This window comes from Euwallacea similis, chromosome 14 (assembly GCF_039881205.1).
Source record: "Euwallacea similis isolate ESF13 chromosome 14, ESF131.1, whole genome shotgun sequence".
Taxonomy (NCBI): Eukaryota; Metazoa; Arthropoda; class Insecta; order Coleoptera; family Curculionidae; genus Euwallacea; species Euwallacea similis.
This window is the reverse complement of record NC_089622.1, coordinates 494044-517165: the sequence shown is the minus strand read 5'-3', so window position 1 is coordinate 517165 and position 23122 is coordinate 494044. Positions and strand designations below refer to the sequence as shown.

At 36.6% G+C, this 23122-nt stretch overlaps 2 protein-coding genes across 2 annotated transcripts in view; one reads left to right on the top strand and one right to left on the bottom strand.

Annotated features, from left to right (window-relative positions):
- LOC136413470 (facilitated trehalose transporter Tret1-like) overlaps positions 1-23122 on the bottom strand; it is a 174342-nt gene that overhangs the window by 96961 nt on the left and 54259 nt on the right. The window lies entirely within an intron of this gene.
- LOC136413467 (5-hydroxytryptamine receptor-like) overlaps positions 1-23122 on the top strand; it is an 83216-nt gene that overhangs the window by 56114 nt on the left and 3980 nt on the right. Inside the window, exons 3-5 of the mRNA XM_066397043.1 lie at positions 11561-11804; positions 21549-21777; positions 21828-21972. Coding sequence (XP_066253140.1) covers positions 11561-11804; positions 21549-21777; positions 21828-21972 — 618 coding nt within the window. The remainder of the gene's footprint in view (positions 1-11560; positions 11805-21548; positions 21778-21827; positions 21973-23122) is intronic.

Genomic DNA, 23122 nt, shown 5'->3' with positions numbered 1-23122 from the left:
ACTAGAAGGGAAGATGCAAATTGAATTTAGATAGTCGGGAATCGGGAATTGTAACATTTAGAGTACTTCCAGGCGTACACTCGAAAGAGGAATGTTGTAGAGCTGCTGACAGTACGTAAATTGAAGGTGAAATTAACAAATCTCGACTAAGATAAGACTTAGTTTGGTAATTTGTCTTCTATGGGGTCTGCCAAGCAGTTCGTGTGCCACAAACGCCTGCGCATTTCTTCTTAGTCAAAAAGGAAGAGTCTTTTGGGTAAAGAAGCGTCAAGGACAAACCCAATACAGAAACTGCTGTTTCGACAGGAATTATCGGTGCACTACTCGGTTATATCGAAAGGAACACATCGATAATTTACTAGTGAAAATCAGACCATAACACCATGCAGGATAAGTTTTAAAAATCCCATAATCCACTGCAGTTGGTTCCAGAATTTCTTACACCTTTCGAGAAGTCGAATTAATTACTGGTAATTTTGGAGATGCAACTGCACAGAACTTCTTCTAGTTTGTGAAGACGCCCGCTCGTTACACAAAGTTATGCATTTCCTAACTGGTTACCTAAATAGCTATTTCCTGTTGTCAATTTCAAATTCCACCCCACAATTTCTCTAAAGCCCCCCCCCGCCACTCTACACTATTGACAAAATAACCGGTTTCCACCCTCAGGCAGCTAACATTTAGATAAAAAAGCTGAATCCTTTTCGGCCCTGTTGCTCCTCAATCCAACCGTAAATCACCACCTGTAGGAGAAATAATGTTCGATTTGCACCTGGAATCATGGCGCATTCAAGTAAAATTTTGGATATCTGGAAAATCTCCTTTTCGTCAGAGGTATCTTGGGTTCGATAAGCATCTACGAAGTTTGCATTTATCCCTTTTGTGAGCTGGAAATGCTTGACGTCCTTATCGATTTACAGCTAAATGTTGGCTCGTGTGTATTTGTGCGAGAATGATAAATGATTTTGTTTTCAGCTGGCATTAGAAAAACTGGGTTAAACGTCTTTGTGTATTGAAAAAAAAATTCTCCAAGTCATGGGCGCAAACAGCACATAAAATTTCTATTATTTAAGTTATTGACCTAAAAATTGATGACTTGTGTTCCCTACCCCGCATAAATTTGCTTAAATCAGCTTAGGTCCAAGGGTCAAGGAAATTGAGCTTGAAGGATCGAGGATATAAATAAACATTGAACTAATACTCTGAAAAAGAGGACATCGTGGACACGTCTGCAAAGGAGGTTGTTTGCTTTCGCAATCCAGAAGGATAAATTCTTTTTACATTGAAATTATTCCATATACACCGACAGGAAAGCCATAACTTAAGATATATTTCCAGAGATTTTAAGCTGCAGCTAATTTATTTCTACACAGAAGAAAAGGCCAGATTTGGCGATGTCAACATTTTTACCATTTTTTTTAAATGTTTTTTTTCGTCAAGAAGTCGAAACTTTATAGTCAGTGGTGGATGCTTCTGCTTTGATACTCCTTGAAATATCTCTCAAATTCCCTCGACAATCGCTCTGAAATGTAGTTCCAATAGAAGAGTAACTCATAACTCTTTCAGAAGTAGAAATTTTAGGGAGTTTGCAGTTAATTTCAGTAAGAAAGCAACCTTGCCGTTGGAAATTTACGTTCAATACCTATATTTAAAGAGGTCTCCTTTACAGAGAGATAGGAAATTGATTGTAGTAATTTATTCCAAGGCGTTCGGATCACTCCAGTATTCGTCCTTTAATTAAAACATGGAATAATTAATAACGGTATTACCGGAGGAGATTGTCCTAAATTATTTGTACAATGCACCTGATAAATAAAATCGATCAAAAGGCAATTTAAGTTAAAATGAAACCATTCCTAAACTCCGGTTTTTAATTAAATCTCCGAATGGCACTTTTATTGTGTTTGAGTTTGATATTATCCAGGAAGCAAGCAGTATTGAAACTAATCGAAACAAACTGTTCATGAGACGAACTTTTCGAAAGGGATCTTGTCATTTTAGTAGTAAAATACCCTTTGAAGTGATTAGGTGAGTACGTGCTTCTTCGGTGTGAAGATTGAGCATAATTTACATATCACTCAAGACGTGAGACGGATTCAACTCAGGCACAATTTGTATGTAAGGCGGGAGTTTATTAGATTCTACAGGAAGTCACCTATGATAGGCAGGAAGCGATGTGCGAGATACTTATTGCCTTTAGGAATGACTTTGAACAAATGGTGAAATGGCATAAACGCAAAATTAAGGAAATCTGTTCCAATTGTTTTAAAAATTCCCCTTTTTACATTCCCAAGATGTAGACTATGGGCATAACTGGTTTCGGTAACACTGAACCTACATTGAGTTCCCAAAAAAAGATATGTAGATAGTCATTTCTTTAAAATAATGTGTACACTTTCCCATCAAGGCTTTCAAGACTAATGAAACGCAGTGATGTTCTTTGTATTTCAAAGTAATAAAAATACACAAAAATGAGAATGGGAAACTAAGTACTAAAGAAGACATACTAAAGTGAAATTTGCTTTTAATTTAGCAAAACATTTTCTGGGTTCCACAAAACTACCTAAGTTTCCAAACCTAGTGAAATTCAGTAGCGCACCTACCTCAAGTATCAAAACGAGCAGAAATGTTCAAAGTCGTGAATGAGTTACCCTTAAATTATGACTCAACACAAAAAACAGCTTACATCCACATCTTTAACCAATAGTTTTCAGGATTTTTTTTAAGTTTCCCATCGAATTCAGCCTAAATGAATTATTAGTTTCCGCCGACTTTGAAAGTTTATCAGTAAATATGATATTGTAATATTGCATTCATATAACATATACTTTTCCAAAATAAGTTCATTATTTAGATCAAACAGCATAATTGCGAACGTATTACAATCATAGCGAAAAATATATTAAAACTAGTGCAGTATCCTGGATACCGATTAGATTAAGTTGAATTAGAAATGTTCAACTAAAATTTTGTAAAATATCCTTTAAATTAAAAGGCACGGGATCGTCACTTACTTCTCTGTTAAATTCAACACAAAATATTATCTTTGGTCTACCGAATCAGTCTCAAATTGAGGCTTAATAATTGAACCAAAATTTAACTTTCCTGTGTGTTAAGGGAAATAAAGCGAGTCATAATATTTTTCTGTGCTTCCTAGGTTAGAACTATGCAGATTCTGATAAGTAGCGACATCCGCAATCTCAACTGACTGAATTATGCTTGGTCATTTAATTTTAGATGCTTCAATCCGATGTCATATCACGTTTCCGCAAAGCTGAAGATAAAACATTCAAAATATTATTCAAAAGTGAAGCCGGCATATTTCATTTAAATTAAAATAAAACTCATTCGAAAAGATAATGTTTATTTTGGACAATTTATATTTGCGCTTTATCCATTGCGTATGCATATGCCGAATAACAATTAAATTAGTTTTTGCGGCATTCAAAGAGAGTTCGATCGACGGTTTGTCCACATAAATTCACTGTTTCACATATCAGACTATAGAGAAACGTACGTTTCCAAAATTTTATAGCTAGTTAAACTTTAATATTAAAACAATTTGGTAGTTTAATTTATATCTTTTGTAAATAGCATGAATGCAAATATTATTTATGAAAATTGAATATTACTATTTATCTTTTTGCGGTATTTCTTTAGTTGCATAAATGCATTGTCAATTATTTCATCAAATAAAATTATGTTTTTTCCAGTAAAATTTAGTCATAATGTCGAAAAAGTTAGCAATAGAGTTTCATAGAGCGTAGGACGCAGAGCGTTCAATCCGAAATGGAAAGAAGATATTGGGGAAAACAGCGGCACGTGTTTCTACTTAGGCATGTGTGCGTAAAATTGTACGCACGCATGCCTGATGAAACCAATAAGTAGATTTACTCAAGCAAGACCTGCAAGTAGGAACACGTGTCGTCAGGACGCCAACATCCTGTAGCCATTTCTGCTTGAACGCTCTATTCGTGTTGCTGTCTTCCTACTAACTTTTTCTACATTTACATTCACCTGCAGTAAACTTTTTCATTTTTACTAAGAACGTGTTTGTTGTTATTGAAGGAAAACATGCGTTGCACACGTGAGCCGCCCCCCGGAAGAAATTATGGAAACGTCAGTGTCTGCATCCAATAAATCTTTCTCTGTGTTCTGAAGTGACGATTTTATTAAATTAGCAGCTGGCTTATGAAAATTCAAGTATTTCCTGAATGCATTTTATTCGAAAATCAGTGAGACCGGAATAATTTAATATGCAGAACGATGGCAGCTTTCTCGGTATTTGTATGGAAAAAAGCCCACTCAACTGTTGCCAATATGTGAATGGAACTTCGGAAATGTTTGGTACAAATTTGGTTGCGTTTTATTACATTTTTCATTGCACTGACCCGAAAATGTGATTGTATAAAACTGGGCCTAAATGGATGTGTTTTGTAACAAATTCATTATGAGAGAAATGTGTTTAGAGAACAGTCTGAAAACTGAGAAAATGCGAATACGTTGATCGTGATAGACACCCACATGAGTTAAAGCGTGCTTATCCTGAAACTCGCAAAATAGCTCGGTGTTGCAATTAATAAATATTCATTGCAATTAATCAAATGCTTGGACGTCATGGCATTCCTTCAAGTAATTATATAATTTTGAAATAAATTAATTTGAAATGCAGAAGCTCCGGACTTGGGTAAATGGTTGTTAGCAAACATTATTCCACTCGCTTGACCGTTTAGGACATCTTGAGCGTGTTTGAAATGCTAAATTGCATCCCTTTCGATGCTGAAACGGTATTTAATGTAGTTTTCCTTCTCTCCATTATAAATCCTAATTTAAAAGGTGGTCACACATCAAGTGGACACTTCTACCGATCATTAAGCTATAGTACAGAGTGTGAGGGAAATAACTTTCGTAAATTTAATCAATAATTAAGAATATCATTGTGAATAAAAAAGTTCTTTACAACGGGGGTCGAAGACCTAATAGTTAAAAAAAATGGCAAAGTTGGTAATCGAAAAGCTATGATAAGATTTAAAATTTGAATAAAATATGGAAAAACTTACTTGACAGATGTTGACTGTTGGACACGTAACAAAAGACCTTAAAATTATTCAACAATAACATCGCTAAAAGCAGTTGAAAACTCAATTAATAACTTAAGCGGTAAAAATAAACGCCAGCGGCAACGCCGCACTGAACGTGACGAGGAAGGGGAGTTTGTTTTTGTTTTGATTGTTTTTATGGCCCTTATCGGTGTCGCTCGCCCACTTTGCGGGTAGGGGTGAAGCGATAAGACATTGGAATTGGCATGCGCAGTAAACAGGTACCTCAACCGCCGAGTACCTCAACAATATATGGATTATGTAGCCATCCACGCTATGCGGTGGTCATTTACATTTCGTTCCATCCTATCTGACATATGAATCTGTGCAAAGACGCCTGGCGCCATGGACGTGTGGAGCCCATTAGGGACCATCGAGGAGGGACAAGATAAAACCACCCTTATTCTTCAATTTTGTCATGGACTGTGCGTCCTTCCATACTTTTAATATTTTAGCGTGATTTCGTTCCCGGCGAATGCATCTTCTGTCGGTACACGTCACAGATCGTCCGCAAAGTTCATTTGGACGAGCTTTAAGTGATTTCATTCCGACTTATTAATAGCACCTACGTGACAATGTATTCTTTACGCGAGTATCATGACGTGCTTTTGATTTATGGAGAGGCGTCATAAAATTTTGAAGAAGCTGGGCGCATTTACGGTAATCGTTATCCAAAGAGAAAACTTCCAGCTCGTCAAACATTTGTGCAAGTTTCCTAAAGGCTTCTGGATGCATTATTCCTACATATCAAGGACGAGATCGACAGCGTCAAATTGATTCTGAAGCCGAAGAACAAATTTTAAACATTGCCCAAGAGAGTTCAACAAGGAGTACCCGGAGTGAAGCATGCGTGGACTCAAATGGTGAACACTTCAAACAATTAATGTAGCAAAAACAATAATAAATTTGTGTTGTTGAGTGTGATGTAAATGGTGTAAAATGTGTAACGTAACATGTTATGTTAATTAAAGATGATAACAATAATTTAAGGATAAATGGCTTTTCAAAATATAACAATAAAATAAGAATGACATAATTTTAAAATTTCCTGAAGACCCCAAAAAAGCCGTGTAAAAAAGCACCCCAAAGCGACCCAATTCATGCGGCTACTTAGGTAGGTATGGAAGTGAAATAAATACGACGTGACGTTGTCACTTTTCACGAGAAGATTTTTTGATTTTCCGAGGAAATGGCTGTATTTACGACCCCTCTTGTAAGGAATCTATTTGTTCGAAATGATGTTCTTAATCACTGATTAAATTTACGAAAACTCTTTCCCCAACACCTGGTGTACAATGGAGTTCGTAAATTCGACCCCTTTTTTAAGACTTTCATCCAGTTGGACTTAGTTACTTCCTTCGACCCTATGGAGACTTTTTGTATTGGCTGCTAGATCTCCTCCCTGAGTTCATCTTGAGTCAATTAAGCGCAATCAGAAATCGATACCGTCAACGGCACGTATGTTAGACTTACAGAAAAATGTCCTACCAGCCTCGTATCCTTTTTGCTGCATTATCAGATTTTTCCTACGACTATTCGCATTCATCTTCACTAAGTCCTGCTGCTTACACTCGAAGATGCTGTTGACATTGCCGATTTCTGCCTGCGTTTAATTGACTCGAGATGTACCGAAGTGATGAGATCTAAAACGGTCGCAATCAGCGTTTGGGGTGCTCGAGTTAATTAAACGCGGAGCTGGAATGAAGCGTAAAGACGTAATAAGCCTTAATCTTTACAGATTTTTCCTCGACTATTTGCATTCATCACATTCTTCTAAGTCGCAGTAGCCGCATCGATTCTTCAGTTGAATGATCCCATACTGAGTTTGCCCAAAATTCACCATTTTCAAGCTATAATTTTTTTCATTCTGACTCTTTTCAGAAAGGTTGTTAAAGTGATAACTTTAAGCTAATTTGGAAGGTGATTGATAATCGATGGATGTTGGATTTATTCCATATTTTGTATAGCTTCGAGCACCTTCTGTTGTTTAAATCCGAGGAGTGGATTCGCAGAGAATCGTAAAAATGTGGTAATTGTTTCCCAAACTTTGAAAACACGTTGCCCGGTTGGTACTATTATGAGAACGGTTTGAAAACAGTCTAAATATAGCCCCATTTTTGCTCTTCAATTAGGGCATAATGCATTTAATGGAACTTGATATCTGATGCTTAATAACGGGAGATGAGGCTTTAGGAAGTATTAAGTATGGCTTGTAGTTCTCAAAGTAATTTCCTCAAATTCCTTTCTCCTTTCTTCTGCAGGAAAACATTCTATGCACATAAATTGTTACCCTACATTGAACTATAATACATGAGTAGCTACGTTTTCTGCGGTAATTCAAGTCTTTGTACAATACAAATTTGAAATCACGCTGATTTTTCATTTTCTTTCAAAAGCGCTTCGCCTATCTATACCCACCCTTTATTTATTTAACTGATGGTTATTTGCTCATACACGTTAATGACTCTCTTCCACGAATAAAATCCATAAGCGTAAATCCCGGCAAACAAGGTTGCCCACAAAATTGTTGTAAATCAGCTGTTAATATTGTGCATATATATATCCGAATTAAACTCTTAATGCATACAAATAGTGGAATGCAAAATTCTAATTTTGAGGTAAAATATGCGTTTTGTTCATCTAAACCTTTTGGTTTTAATCTACTGGGACCAGGAGTTTGGAAACTAACATGTTATTGTTAGCTAAAAGCTCCGACTTGAATGGGCTTTCACATCGAACTGCGAATTTAATTTCAACGCTGTTACAGATTGATCGGGATTATTCCGGGCTATCTGTGGATGAAGTTTCCGCTAAGCCAGATTTAGCTTTAATCGTACCATAATAGTTGTGACCTAATATATATATATATAATGGGAATAAATTAACTAGTGAAGGACATGCCCCAGCAAACTGAAAAATTTTATGGAAATCATCCTGGAAACCCCTAAAAGCGAAAGGTGCTGAATGCTAAACAGAAGCCTAATTACCTTTCGCATTAGATTAATTATCCAGAACTCATTGATATATGGTAATGAGACACATCAGAGGATTTATTCCTGCTCTCCGGGAAACTTACAAGCGGATATTATTATCTCTATAATTTCAGATGACAAATATTATATTTACGTACAATGGAGAGAGAATAACTTATTATGTTCGCATGAGTTTCGCATCAGAAATGATAACGCCATAGAAGCACTCAAAGGGCGAACGTAAGAAAGAATTGTGCCCCGATTTGACCCTTCTGAAATGAATCAGGACTAAGTAAATAATGAAACTGGAATCAACGTGACTTTCGTGATTGGAAACTGTTCGAATTGGGGCTAAATTATTGGAATTCGGTTAACCACACAACATGGAATTTATCAGAGGCTGCTATCTAATCTCCCTTGATTTATAGTAAAATCCATTTAATGGCATGTCGTATTATTGCTATTACGTTGGGCTAATCTCGGTTAATTGGAAACTGCCTAAAGTGGTCTCTCGGGACATCCTAAGTTGTTCTATTTACACCATTTCATTTCCCTTGGCATCGCTATGTGCTTGAGAGTGATATAGGTAGCAATGTATTACGTCAATAGGGGAATTGAAATGGTGGCTCGAAATTTTTGAAATTGGGATATGAACATTTTTTATATGCAGAAAGATACGATTTCTGGATCTTTATTGATACCAAAGATTTTTGGCTCAGAATTCGTTACAACCCTGTAAAAATTGAGAAGTTCCGATAGTACTTGGTGGAAAATGCTCAAGCTCATATGCTGAAATCCGCTTATATTCGATATAAATAATTCGGCAAACGGTCTTCGGAAGGTCGAACACTCTCTTAAATTTCCAGTATAAAGTGTAAAATTAGATATCCTACTATACGCATAATTCTGTTTGAAACTTGTCGGACAGCCAGAAAACCTGCTTTTCAGGCAGGAATAACAGAGGTTTTTGTACGTATTCCGCGCAACATTCCATCTGCACAATTATTTTATTTGCGATTTGCATTACTTCTAGCTTCAAACTTATTACATAACTCGACGTCTTTATGCTAAGCTGAAATAAAATTTTCCCACAAATCAACTCGAACCCACATCAAAAAAACGATATAACGAACACCTAAGAAACCCTAAAAAGCCTATAGTTTACCCCGATTAATCGCTCAAAACGTAATGTTAGTTTGTGCCGTAGTTGTCCATTATAAATTGTAATAACATCCCTAATAGAACCTCTCTGGAGCTATTTTATTAATCAGTCTCCCGACACAATGCGGATTTCCACAGCATTTCAATGGAATTTGGCTTTCAATAGGATTGCCGTTCACAGATTACCTCTGATTTATTATCAGATGATGCGATCATGAAGTCGGATTCCCACGTCTAATATTAATAATTGCGATACGAATATCCAATATTTGTGACATGGCTTTAAGGACGAAATGGAGATCTTCCGGAAAGTTTTTCCTTGTTAATGTAAATTTTAAAAAATTGTTCCTAATTTAGAACAATAAATAAAACTCCATTCCTCAGGAGGAAAATAAGAGTCTTTACGCCAGATTAGCGTACCTCGAAACAGAATTAATTAAGGGCAGGTCTCTTGACAGTTTCCAAGAGCCACTGAACCTAAACAATAGGTTATATAGCAAAGGTCAAACTCATTACTGGAATTTCGCATTTTCAATCCACTTCTAGATCCGTTCTCAATTAAATGGATTAGCGAAGCTCATTTGTGAGAGAACTTAGCGATTATGTGGCATTAACTTTATTGTTGGATGAGTAATTACAACACATGAGCTCGATTCAGTTGTGGTTTTAATGCACCCTTGAAATAGGAATGACGCTTTCTAGGCTAAAATTTATGCCAGAGACGTGTAGTATTTAATTGTGAATCCTCTCTTCTGGAGCCCTGCGTTTATCATCTTAATTGGCAGCTATTAAAACCTAATGTCTGGGAAATGAGTAAGTGAGTTCACGAGAAACCACATACTTGGGATAACCTGAGTTAAACCTTCTAAGTTATTCGAAACGGGAAAACCGATTAAATGGGATTTTATTTTAAAGGGTGTGGAGTAAGATTAATCAGGTTTCCGGATTCAGAAATTGTTTTGAAAGGAATTACCGCAACTGGGGCAACTGGAGCATTAAGGATGAAATGCACAGACGAGACACAGAGACTGGGAACTGAAAAATTGGATGAGAGCGGAAATCAATGAACGGCGAGAGGAAGAAAATTAAATTGATAGAAACAATAAGGAAAACTCATATAAGAATAAGAATACCACATGGATTCGAGATGGAGAATTTCTTGATAGAATTAATTTTTAATAGCAACAACACGTAACAACTTGAAGTGATAGAAAACAGGGAGAGAGGAACATAACGATAATGATGAAGACACTTATATTTAGGCACGCAATATTTAGATAGATTATTTTCTTTTTAGTCTAACTGACGTTTTCGTTTAGCAAGAGACCTCGTGAATGCCCTGCAAAAGGTAATAAGAAAGAATTGATCCCGATACTCTTCGGTTTGCATGGGGCAGTTTCTCAATGCTATCCCTATTCCTCCTTCCGTATCCTCCATTCCTCCTTTCGTTTCCTCAATACCTACTTACATTTCCTTATTTGCAATTTATCGTAGCGATTCTGTGCTCCGCTCTAAATTTATTTGAGATAAAAGTCAACTTTTCCTCATATGTACACGTCTCCTCCATGTTCCTCGTGAAAAGGTTTATACTTTGTTTTATTCTTTCTTGATGGGAAATATTTCTCCGAATTGAGGATATCCACATACATAAAAACGAAATATCCATATACATGAAGAGAAAATACCCATAAAATCCACTCACTACGCCCGTGTTTAGCATTCAATAAAATTGTAATTTGTTTGAAATATATTATATTGTAATCCCTTTCGATTACATGCGCTTGTTAATGCTCCCTCGGACCAGCAGTTGCAAAATATTATTAAGCTAATTTTGGCAGCAAAATAGCTCATGTCATGTAATGTGAACAATATGAAAATATAACACGCCATTCTGTGGATATTAAATTTCATTGAACTAATTTGTTTTATTCCCTTTTCTGCGTCAATTAGTATATGAAAGGAATTAGTAACAGAAATTATTGAATAATGAGAATGGAGTGAATATTGCGGCATTGCACTGCTCTGTGTCGATTCATCAAAACGAAAAGAAAATGTGGATGCCAGTTGAAAGTAGTATTGAGCCGACAAAAATAAACAAAAACCCACATCGCTCCATTTCTCCAAGTTTCCAGAACTCCATTGTATTCCACTAGTTTGTATTTGATTTGTTACAACATTCAAATTCATCTTTCAAGAGAATTAGATCCTCCCGGCTTTACCGCAAGTGCTTTGTTCTAATAATAGCTCATTGTTTTATTGAAACTCTCAATTATGAATCCTCCATAAATTTTCCGCATGCAGGCAATTAAGTTGTCTCTTTTTTTTCAGGAAACGTCTTCGTCATAGCAGCAATACTCCTAGAAAGAAATCTCCAGAGTGTAGCAAATTATCTGATCCTCTCCTTAGCTGTAGCCGATCTTCTTGTAGCCTGCTTAGTAATGCCTTTGGGCGCAGTCCAGGAGGTCAGTCAGGAATGGTCGCTGGGGCCTGAATTATGTGATATGTGGACTTCTAGTGATGTGCTGTGCTGTACTGCGTCAATTCTTCATTTAGTGGCAATTGCTTTAGACAGGTAAAAAAGGAGCATGCTTAACATCGAGATTTAAAAAACACGTCCCATTCAGCGTCTACTAAATTTTAAACTCGTGTTTTTGGGTCAGTGCATCCCAGAAGGCTGGATAAAATAAATATCAATTTGCTACAATAAACTGGAAACTTCCGCTCTTGAAAAGTCGTGTACACTGATAGGGAATTACTTTTATAGGTCAAGCCTGCTTTCGTTTTAAGCCACCTTCAAAGTGGCGAAATAATCAACTGACTATTTATTAAAATGTCCTCTAAAATTTAATACCAAGGTGACGCCGCATTTCAGCAAAACCAAGAAAGACCCGTAGACATTTTTGGAACAATTAAATTTGTCCACAAAACGTTGAGTTATCAACGACCAGAACTAAAAAATTGCTAAATTGGAAATTTTCCAACAAATTATGCTCGTATTTTAATTATAATTTCTTGGAGGTTGCCTCAAATCGTTTTATTAATATACAGGTAGTAACTTTATTGCCAGGCATAGTTTACATTTTCTGTTAAAACAGAGCCGTGCAGAAAAACTTTTACAACTTGTCGTAAAGCTGTGTAAAGAAACCCTAAACTAGTTTATGACCACATAAATTGATGTTGCCGAGTAAAACTTTGCAGTAAGCTATCACCACCTAGCTGTACACAAGTTTTAAATCTGACATATCTACCCACATATAAAATTGATTATGATTCTAATCTTTCCTCTAACTTTTAGTTCTGGAACTTTCCCCGAAAGTAACAAGTGTTCTGGGAAATCGTAACGTCTGATTATAAATTATGCACTTATTAGACAAATGTAAAGTTAAAGTTTTCTATTAAGAAAGTTGAAAGTTACTTTATGTCCATTATCAGATTATTTAGCTTGGGGCTGAATACAGTTTTTGTTCCTGTTAGCAAGTCATCCGGGTAGAACACACGGATTATCAGAAACAAGGCTGTGCACTTCACCACAACGGTTTTATGATGAACCCCCTCATAAGGGCGCCATAAAAATCAATGGAATGGGGGAGACTGGATAAAGGTTAAAATCTCGGTGGATGCTATAAACAGGTCAACGGTTTTATCGACTCAAAATTTGTTTGTGTATTGGATGATGGAAGCACATCGGTTCACAGACGACGTGAATACGTCTGCATGTCCAGTTCAAGTATTTTTTAAAGGTCAAGTGTGCGATATACGAGAGATGACAATACATAGATTTTCCGCCCCGTAGCGTTTAACGAACTCTGCCAGATTTCATTCAGTTTGCAGACTTAAGACCATCGTTTCAGAGACGATCAATTGCATAAGCCAAACCCTGAAACTCCTCCACGAGAAAAAAAATGAGCAGTCCTCTTTGATGGGAAAATCCTGTATCTTTTTTATGTGGGGAACGATGAATCTGGATATTTACGAGTTCCTAAGACTCTCCAGACGGTTTTATGCGTTCCCAGTTTTATATGCAATCAAGTTATGATTGCCCCGGGAATACGGGTTATTGTTAAGCTAAAATCGTGTGGTTATTTGGACTTGCTTATTAGAGTTGTGTTTGCACTGAGGGCATTCAGATCACTCTCGGCGATAGTGATTTATGCAGGAGAGTTGTTTTTGTCAATGAAATTTACTGATGATCAATATGAATGAGTCAATTTAGTGAACTCTCTGATTCGACTGGAATAATCACATAAATATTTCATGGAAATAATGATCATGATTGTTGAAGAAAGGAATAAAATTACAAAGCGGAAATGCGCACGAAAATCTATTTTGAAGGGGCAGACCACTGGTTTGGCCATTGAAAATGCCTAATTTTGCGAGAATGCCAAAAACTCCAAACCATTGCTCCCAGGGAATAGGTATTTTATTGCACAACGAGGGAGAGAACTTAAGTTTGAATGGTTTATAGTTTGAAGTTTTTTTCACCAGTAATTTATATATTTCCAGTTAAAACCTGCAAAACAAAATAATGAAAAAAGCGCGACACAATGTTATACACATGGAAGTTAATAGAAAAATCGGCAAAATTGCGCATAGCAATAAATTATGTGCCTGGAGCTGTAGGCTGCAAGTGAATGCACAAATTACAATCATAAATAATTTTTTAGCTCAAATAGGCATGCGTTATTAAAATCTGCTTCAAAATCTGGGAAAATTGCCAACTACGTGGCTATTAGATAATATACGCCACCCAATTTCCTAAATTCTACATTCGCTCTAAACAGTTCTAATGGTTCTAATGACGTCTGAAAAATGCATTTATCACATTGAACGAACAAAACTCAATGGCCTTAACTCAGTTAAAGCAGCTTACGTACGACGACGTATTTAATTTTATCGTCTTTAGGATGTCTCCAGGACATCACGTTAAAGACATCTTTGAGGCGTTTGGGATCTTGAAAACATCAGAAAGACGACTGGATAAAAAAACGATCTCTAAATGAAGAATTTGTGGCTCTGTTTTTAGAACAAGATTTTTTGGATTAAAGTTCTAAAACTCCCGCCCTTCATCGGCGTGGAGTATTTAGAGTTCTCAAATTGGCTAGTGCTGAAATTCCTGGTTTTTCCTCGGCTTTAATCGGACTTATTTGGCTACAAGGAGACAAATTATTTTCCTCATTATAGAACGTATAAATGCACAAGAGACGTGTATTTTCGGAGCTATACCGGATGGCGCAATGGCGTATGGGCGGAGGAAAACATGCAACACATTAAGTTTTTAACGATGTTGTAGAGCCTCGCTCAATTCTCTACGTAAAGAAAATAACATTAAAAATCCTTCCAGTGGATAATGGACACGCTACAGCCATAATCACCTATTTTCGCAGATTCGCGGCTATTAGACGTTGTTGCAAATGAAGGAACAGAAACATGTGGTCGTATTAAATTTTTCCCCCAAACGGTTTATTTTATTACGTCATTTACTCTTGGAACTATGTTAACAATATAAACAGAGACATAATGTCTTCGTATCAGACATAAAACCCTCGACCCTTCATACCCATCCGAGCGTACAAGGTTATTGAATAAACGTCTTCTACGGCTTTTAGAAATTTACATTCCATAGACAGACATGGAATGATTGGAACGAAAACAATTTATTCACCTTCTAGCAAGTTCCCTGAGTAAATATTCTGACGTTAGCGGAAATCCTTGACTCTTATCGAATTGGAAAATTGAGATGAAATATTGGTTTGACGAATAACGTGATTTTGAGCAAACAGCGGTTAGATTTATTTGATGCATTGAATGATTACTAATGCCTGTGACATCGTAAAAAAAATTGATTTTTTTGCCGAAATACACATTCTCTACGATAACACAAGTCTTAATAGCTAAGTGGGAAATCTTGTTTGTGGACAAATCCAATTCGGACATCGATCCCTGTCGGAAGTTCCTGGATGAAATTGTAATTAATTCCATTCAGGGAGATACATTCAAATAAATAAACGCACATCCAGACTGTTTGACGTATTTAGAGGGATTTATCATAGACTCCCCAATGCACCAGGCTATTACCTTTCATTTTTAGAAGGACAAAAGAATGAAAAATTGTCCTTCCAATAGGAGTGAAAATTACCTATCATAAACATATAACACGTGCGGATGTTTTCGTTTAGTCCTTATGGATTATTTTATTTCGCAACCATTTAGGCTCCCATCAAAAGGATAATAAGCTATCTCACCTCGAGCAAAATGGGGGAAAACATAAAAATTTGTTATTCATGAAAATATGAACTTTAGGGTTGCTTTAGAGGTTCCTTACTTTTCTAGTTAGGGTTTATTCTAGCGGTGTTTGGCTCGGATCGTAAAATGCAAATGTAAGTTAGTAATAAACTTTCGGTACGTGCAACTAACAATAAGGATGAGGTAGAAACTGAGATCATTTTTGCTGCTGAATATTTTAACAGTGGTTTTTAATTTGCTGGTGCTCTTAAGTGCGGACGCGGGTAATTTCCACGTTTTGAGCAATAAAGATTTTTTCGTGGAAAGATGAATCAAAATTTTATTTCAACGAATGAATGGAACGAAAACACGAAACACATAATGTAATGCAATGTAATCTTGTTATTTGTCTTGCCCCAGACAGGGAAGATTGAATTAAGGTCTGACTCAAAGAATTTGATAGATCAGAACAAGAAATGGTTGATTAGCAATCAGAGAGATTTCATCCCTTCTGAAGATTAACTTCAATTGCTGACCTCAATTATCGCATTTTATGATGAAACAGTAGCATGCCTCTGCGTCAGGTCATTAGGACGTTCAGGTCATTCGGGACAGATGGTCTTTTGCCAACACGTCGCCCTCCAAGAAGGGAACTAATGATAAAAGTGATGTTTCTATTCACGTTTACTTTATAACCATCTGAGTTTTCCAGAGCTTCCAAACTTGTAGACAATGGAACTTGTTGCCTCGTACTGGCGATGTCATAAGGTCAGAATTGAAAATCCCCAATAAGAGATCATACCCGGCTTACTAAATATATTCGACATTGATGGGCCTTACGCCTTGAGCAGTGAAATGAACTAGTCTTCGCAGCCTGATGGAGACGGTGATCCACTGCAGATGCTCAGTCTGATTATTGCACTGACGACGAATTTAGCTCTAATATTTACTAGCGCAGCCTAGTTTTTAGCCCAAAAGCCGAAGATATCTCAGATACTTCAAATCCGAGCTCCTTTTGCCATTTCTTTAATCCCGAGTACACCAGGCAAAGCGAAAATTTCCAAACTGGGCAGGTTTATAACATTTCATATATCTTACTTCGTTTGACCGCTTGAGTGATACACATCGCTTTGTCGCCGTCTCTAGTGACCCATCAGTTCGAACTTGTTCCATAATTACGGGAAAAGTAAATGTGGAGAGTTTTACCACTACTAATATTTGATGTATTCCACTTTTTATTTCAATCCAGAACCCAATTTTGTTAGCTTATGTCCAATAAAACCTCGAAAGCGTTCCTCGTGCTGCAACATAAAACCGAAACTAAAAAATCGGAAGGTCAAAGTTTAAAGCCAATAAAATCCAGCTAACCCCGTTGACTTTATTTTTCGGTACTCAAAGTGAAACTCTTTTGATTGGTGGAAAGAGTAAATTGCTTCGCTCTTTGATTCGATCAACCGCGTTCAAAGTTAACATTCGGTCAAAGCGTTGTAAAAAGTTTTTTTTAGCCGCAAATCCCTACTAGCAGTTTTATTCTATAATGCATTAAACTCGAGTGAAGGCCATAAATCGGATATGTCGAGCAGAAGTAATCAGTTCTCAGATTGAGGGGCACCGCGTCGATTTCGATTCGGCCATTCAATTTTTTCAAACAGAACATTGAACTTCGCATTGTATTTGGAAGTTTCTATAAATAGTTTAAGACCAGTTTCATGGAAGACAGGGAGCGACTTTAATTATCTGATGGAGTCGGTTTGGAATTGAAATCAAATGAAACAGCAATGTAATGTACTCTCTGACCAACTCGATCGATTTTGGCATTTATGCGGTAGAAACCTCAAACATTCCTCTTGCTGGAATAATTTAGAATCCTAAATGAAATTGCTGTAACATCTATTAAATTGCATTACGACCAATAGTACGTTTCTCCTCTTTTATGTACATTTTCCTTATCCGGGATGAGCTAATACTAACTGTCTTCCCAGATTTATATCATCGAGTAAAAGTAGGATTTCCACTCTGCTATCAAAATGTTTCCATCGGGTTTAAGCATTTCCTGGCTTTTGGTATAATTTTATTTCTCTTTACGTTTTCAACAGCTTGTCGTATAGGTAAGTGCCTCTTCGAAATATCGTTAAAAAAACAAAACAAGGCCCTCGTATATTCACCGTTTTAAAAACGTCGCTATGAAGTGCGGGAGAGCTTAATTAATAAATCTTTTTTATCTTTTCTATTATTTTTTATTCGTTTTTCATTGCATTCTCGCTAAATTCTATAGTACATTCTAAATAACTACCATTTTGCTTCACTTTAATGCAACATTTTGTTTAAACGTCCTCTATTTAAAAACTACTAAAGTGAATGCGTAATGCAGAAATAATATTCGTTTATCTCAAAGATTGAATTGACATTATAATGGAGGTATGGTAGAAAAACTGAAGCAAAATGAGAAATGATTTAATTAAGAAAATAATCTTTCAAAAGCCCGCTTTTAGCATTCCTGTTTATGATCAATTTTAATAACGGACGTAACAAAAAATTCGAGTCACTCCCAAGAGATCTACAGAGATTTGGATTTCCTGAAACATTCAAGGGAATTTCAAATATTTATGGCAAATTATTGAAATTCAAAAAATTAGATAAACCCTACGGTTAACCGCAGATTTTGTTGTTTTTTTGAAAACTGAACCAAGTAGGCATTACTCCTACTTTTCTTGTAGACAGGGTTCCCAAATCTTTTACGCCATCAATATACGCTCTGAGGAGAACTCCTTGTGTGTAATAGATCAATAAACTCAACCATTTTCGTAGATAATTCCTTGGCATGCAACTACTTCCCTCTTCCTTTAACTAAGTAAATCTTATCCATTCACCTCATCTCCCTTAAGATATTCTACATATGCTTCCCCTAATATCTAATGCGAACATCTTGCACAAGCCTGTACTTTTAAACCCTTCAAGAGTTTCCAACGAGGGCACTCGAAGACAAATGGGAAAAGAAAACAAAGAATTTCCAAGAGTTTTAAAACCGGAAACACCGATGGTTTCGAGTGCTTTTTGAATACAACTGCAGCCCTTCCATTATATCAGTTTGCGTGGGATGGCAATGTTGAGAACCAACTCAAATTGGTTTGACATGTTCAGCATCAATTACTCCTGTTCCCAAACACACATAATAATATGCTAACCTAAATGGGCCCAGTTTATGGAACTAATGGCGTGGAGCTCGAATTTCCATCGTATCAATTTTATTTCCTGTTTGTAGTGTATTAAATCTGAACTAACGGGAACATTACTGTGCGTAATAGACTGGAATATAGCTTAAAACTAAGAGCCCTAAGAGAAAAGCTTTTAGGTTATAAAGCTTTTACGAAGATAAATTAGGTTTCCCGTCGCTATACTACGTTACTCTTAAATTGCCGAATTATTATTGCACGGATGGCTTTGTAGGTTTTGGTGATGAATTTTATTATTTGAAAGTGAATCGATCAAACCCACTGTTATCGATCATACACGTGAACAAACCCTTGAGCCTCTAATAGGTGGCGAAAAATGTTTTCACGATAACTCTTCACATAACAAAATCCGATAAATTAATTAAGACGGAAATTTGAACAAACCTAAAATTAATTTCCCCGAAATGCGTCAGCAAGGATTGCTGAACCTTTTTGTGTTTAATGTCATATTTCATAAATGACGTCATGTAAGAGGAGAAAATTCAATTTATCTTCGTTGGGGCCTTGTAATGAAATATCTTCTAATCTCACTACCCACCTTTTAAAGGCAATATATTTTATGAGTTTTAGTGAGAAGGAACAAATTTCTACTAAATATATTAGAACGAGGATTTGTCTCAAAAATTCTCCCGTAAGAAGCCGTCATGGATTAATGCATGTTCCATAAACGGAACAAAGTGCGATAATAAATAACCAGCGGAAAAAACTACTACCGATTTTAATGGTGTTGAAAAGGTTTGTGGAGCGGTTTTATCTGATTTTTAGATTTTCCGGGAAAATGAAAATACCTGCAAGTTGTGCTCAGACAATGGCCAGCTGCCCCTCCGACAGTGATGTATTGATATGTATGTGCCTACTAGCAACGTCAGAATACTGAAACTTGTATTGTGCGCTTTAAATTAAAATATGTTGCCCTGGAGGGAACATTTTGATACATTTTTCCAGGAGAAAGGCCGTTGACGAATGCCTTTTTCGAAGTTTTAAATGTAAATTGTTGTCAGGTGCATAGAGTAGCGTGAGAGTTAAGGTGTGTGCAAATCCCCTTAGAGGAAACTGTATTAAAAACTAACTCAATTGCATACCGTCAACATCGGAAAAGTCCATAAAAAGCGCAGACGGCATAGCAGGATTCTGTGACGCGAGGCAGATACTTGAGGAGGTGATTATGCAGATCACTTCCCACCAAAAAGTCATATAAATAAGGATCCGATTTTTAAGCATATAAGAAATATTTTTCTTTTATTTTCAGCAACGTGAATTAAGGTTCTGTGTTTGTGTTTGATGCAACTCGCGAAATAATACGCTCAAGAACTACTCACAAAACGTTGGTATTGTATTGTTTGGTAAAGTATCCTAATTACATTTGTAAAGGAAACTTACTATTAACAATACAAATTGGTGAGTGATAAAGTGTCCGATTTTGGGAGTGTCAGATTGCCAGGACAAATGTCCCTTTTGCCAAAATTTTCAGTCCTTAAATATTAGAAGTGAGAGTTGACGCTCGTTGGCGTACCCTCCCTAGGAGACAGCTAGTGGCATCCAAGCGCCTACGGTTTTAAGGCGTAGCGCATAAATTCGAAGGTTAAGCTTTTGTCGGAACTTGAGTTCTAAAGTAATTGTATCCCAATAAAAGTTTCGACAGAAAATATGGCTGGGAATGCCCAACATAAAATGCCCCTTATCCAAGGATAACGGGTAGGAATACCCAGTCCTTGCTGAGAATACCGTCACAATTAGTGATTAACATAGGCGTATCATACAGTAAGTTATGTAATAAGATAATAATATGGAGAGTATGGAATACGTGTGGAATGCGCGTGGAATGCGCTCCATATACGGCCGCATAACTCATGTTTATCAAAATTGCGACTCTCCAATTTCGCATATTAAAAACAGGCACACCATGTAAAAGAGTTATAAAATTTGTCAGGCAGCACTTACGCTGTGCTTTGATATTGCCTGAAAACTAAATTACTAGTGTTTAAAGCCATGAATAGCTCTTTCGTACAATTTATTACCCATGCTGCTCTTGGATGTGGGTGAGTAAATTTCAAGCTAACAGCTCAGCAATTTCAGCAAAATTCAGAAAAAAAACGCGTAATAGTTTCCTTGAAATTGAGGAAAATACTGTTTAGTTTTATGAACACATGAAGAACAAGAAAATGAATCGGTTTTTTTGTTTGATAATTTCGAGCAAACATAGTATGTAGGGTTTAGTTGCATTTTAATGGCGCTTAATAAAAGGTCCTTTTCTGGAAAGGTGTTTCACGATGTGTACCAACGGAGTGTATGTTGATATAATCTTTATATATGGTTTTGCTAACGGTAATGTGTTTAAAGCTGTTAGAGAATATGAACGTCGTTTTCCAGAATGGCACATTTTATGGCACACGGAGTTTTCTTCGCCGAGCAGTTGGTGTTCGAGTCTTTGTTGAAAATAAGAACCTCGAGAAGGGCATTATCATATATGAAATAAGTTCTAATTATGTAATACTGTGCTGCATAAACTAATTCATTATGGTCCTAGAATAATAAAGCTGCATTTCTTCTGCTCTGAAATATTTCCATTAAAAATTACATCCAAAAATATACACCACACAACACGAATCCATATAGAAATTACGCAAATGTAAATTTACGGGACCAAAGAGTGAATTTAAAAATTCCTATTCTAACTCGTTCTAAAGAGTACTCTTGCATGAACAAAGTCTCAGCCACTCTTCCAATATCCCATACGGAGCTTCTCGTTTAACAAATTCCAATTTCAGTACAAATAACACAAGAGAAAATCCGTCCTTTCATCTGAATGGCAATTTCTAATTTCGGATCGTTTTTACGTCAAATAATCTTTTCTCTTCCAGATACTGGGCAGTGACGAACGTCGAATACATTCACCACAGGACCTCAAAGAGAATAGGCATGATGATTTTCATTATTTGGGTCGTGTCGTTTTTGGTTTGCATCGCTCCACTGCTCGGATGGAAAGATCCTCAGTGGAATGACCGAATACGAAACAAACAATGTTTGGTCAGTCAGGATTTGTATTATCAGATATTTGCGACTGCCTCGTCCTTCTACCTGCCCCTGTTGGTGAGTTATCACCAATAGTACGAACTTAGTATACCTAGGAACATCCACAGGTGATTTTGATTCTCTACTGGAGGATATTTCAAACGGCACGAAAGCGTATAAGAAGAAGACGGATGATGAACACTACTCAACAAACTGAGAAGAATCCTGCTATAAGCGGAATCGCTGGAGGATTGGCCGCGGCGAGTGGCACAGGTACCTTTAACTGTACTTTCTTTTATTGGTGTCTAGGAGTCTCCTATTCCATTTTTAAAACTACTGCATAAAATGTGTTGCAAAATTTAATGACTGATTCGACATCGTGAGTTTTGCGAAATCAAGAGCTGCTTGAAAACGGGAAAAAATGCAGATTCGCACTTGAAGAAAATTAAGTGGAAGTGATGGATACCCACTTGAAAAATGACGAGGCAAATGTGACAAATAAAATTGTTTTCAGGAAGAGCATAAAAAAGCGCCCTAAGGAAGTGTTGTTGATTTTTGAACATAATGAGCAATAAAATTTAAAAAAATGAAAACGGATATTTTCGAAGGTAATCGGAATTGGTTTCATTTCTATTGATTACGTTCTGAACACCTGCTTTGCCCCGATTTAACCAACACCCCATATCGTATAATTACGCCAGTAGCAGTGCTAATGCGTCGATTCTTGCAATACCCTACATAGACTCCATAAAACTGACATACAAAAATGTAAACTTTGTATCTCTGAAACTGGGAAAAATTCCGAATTTTATATAATCGAACCCAGGAATTTTCCCAGCAGCACTAAAACAATACATGTTATTATACAGAGACGTTATTTACTGTTTTTATGAGTTATTGACTCTTGGCAAAGCTAAGAGCAAGAAAAGCAACATCAGCCAATTTTCTAAATATGGCCCCTATCTAAAACCTATAAATTCCCTCACGAAAGCACTGCAAGTCCCTAGATAGTCTAACCGTATTAAAAGTTCCGATCTAGATCCTTCCGACGATGACAATGCGCCTTTTATGAACCTTTTAACTTTTTCTTCGTTCTGCACTTCACACATTTTACATATTCACCTTCAATACATTTTAGTTTTTTAGTTAACTGTTCCAAAGACGGGCACAGATTTGTGTTGAAAAATTAACGAGAAGTTGTCGTCTGAGCCCTGAGCAAATTGATGAATGTGGTCAAATACCAATCATTTACCTCAAATTAACTTTTGGGAATGATGATGTAACTCATGTAAGGAAAGCTTTGACCTTTGATCTCAGTCGGTGGGGAGACTTGAAAGAGGAATTTCAGAGTGTTTCACACATTTTGCATATTCACTTTCCGTTACGTTTTAGTTACTGTTCTGAGGACGGTGACAAATTTGTC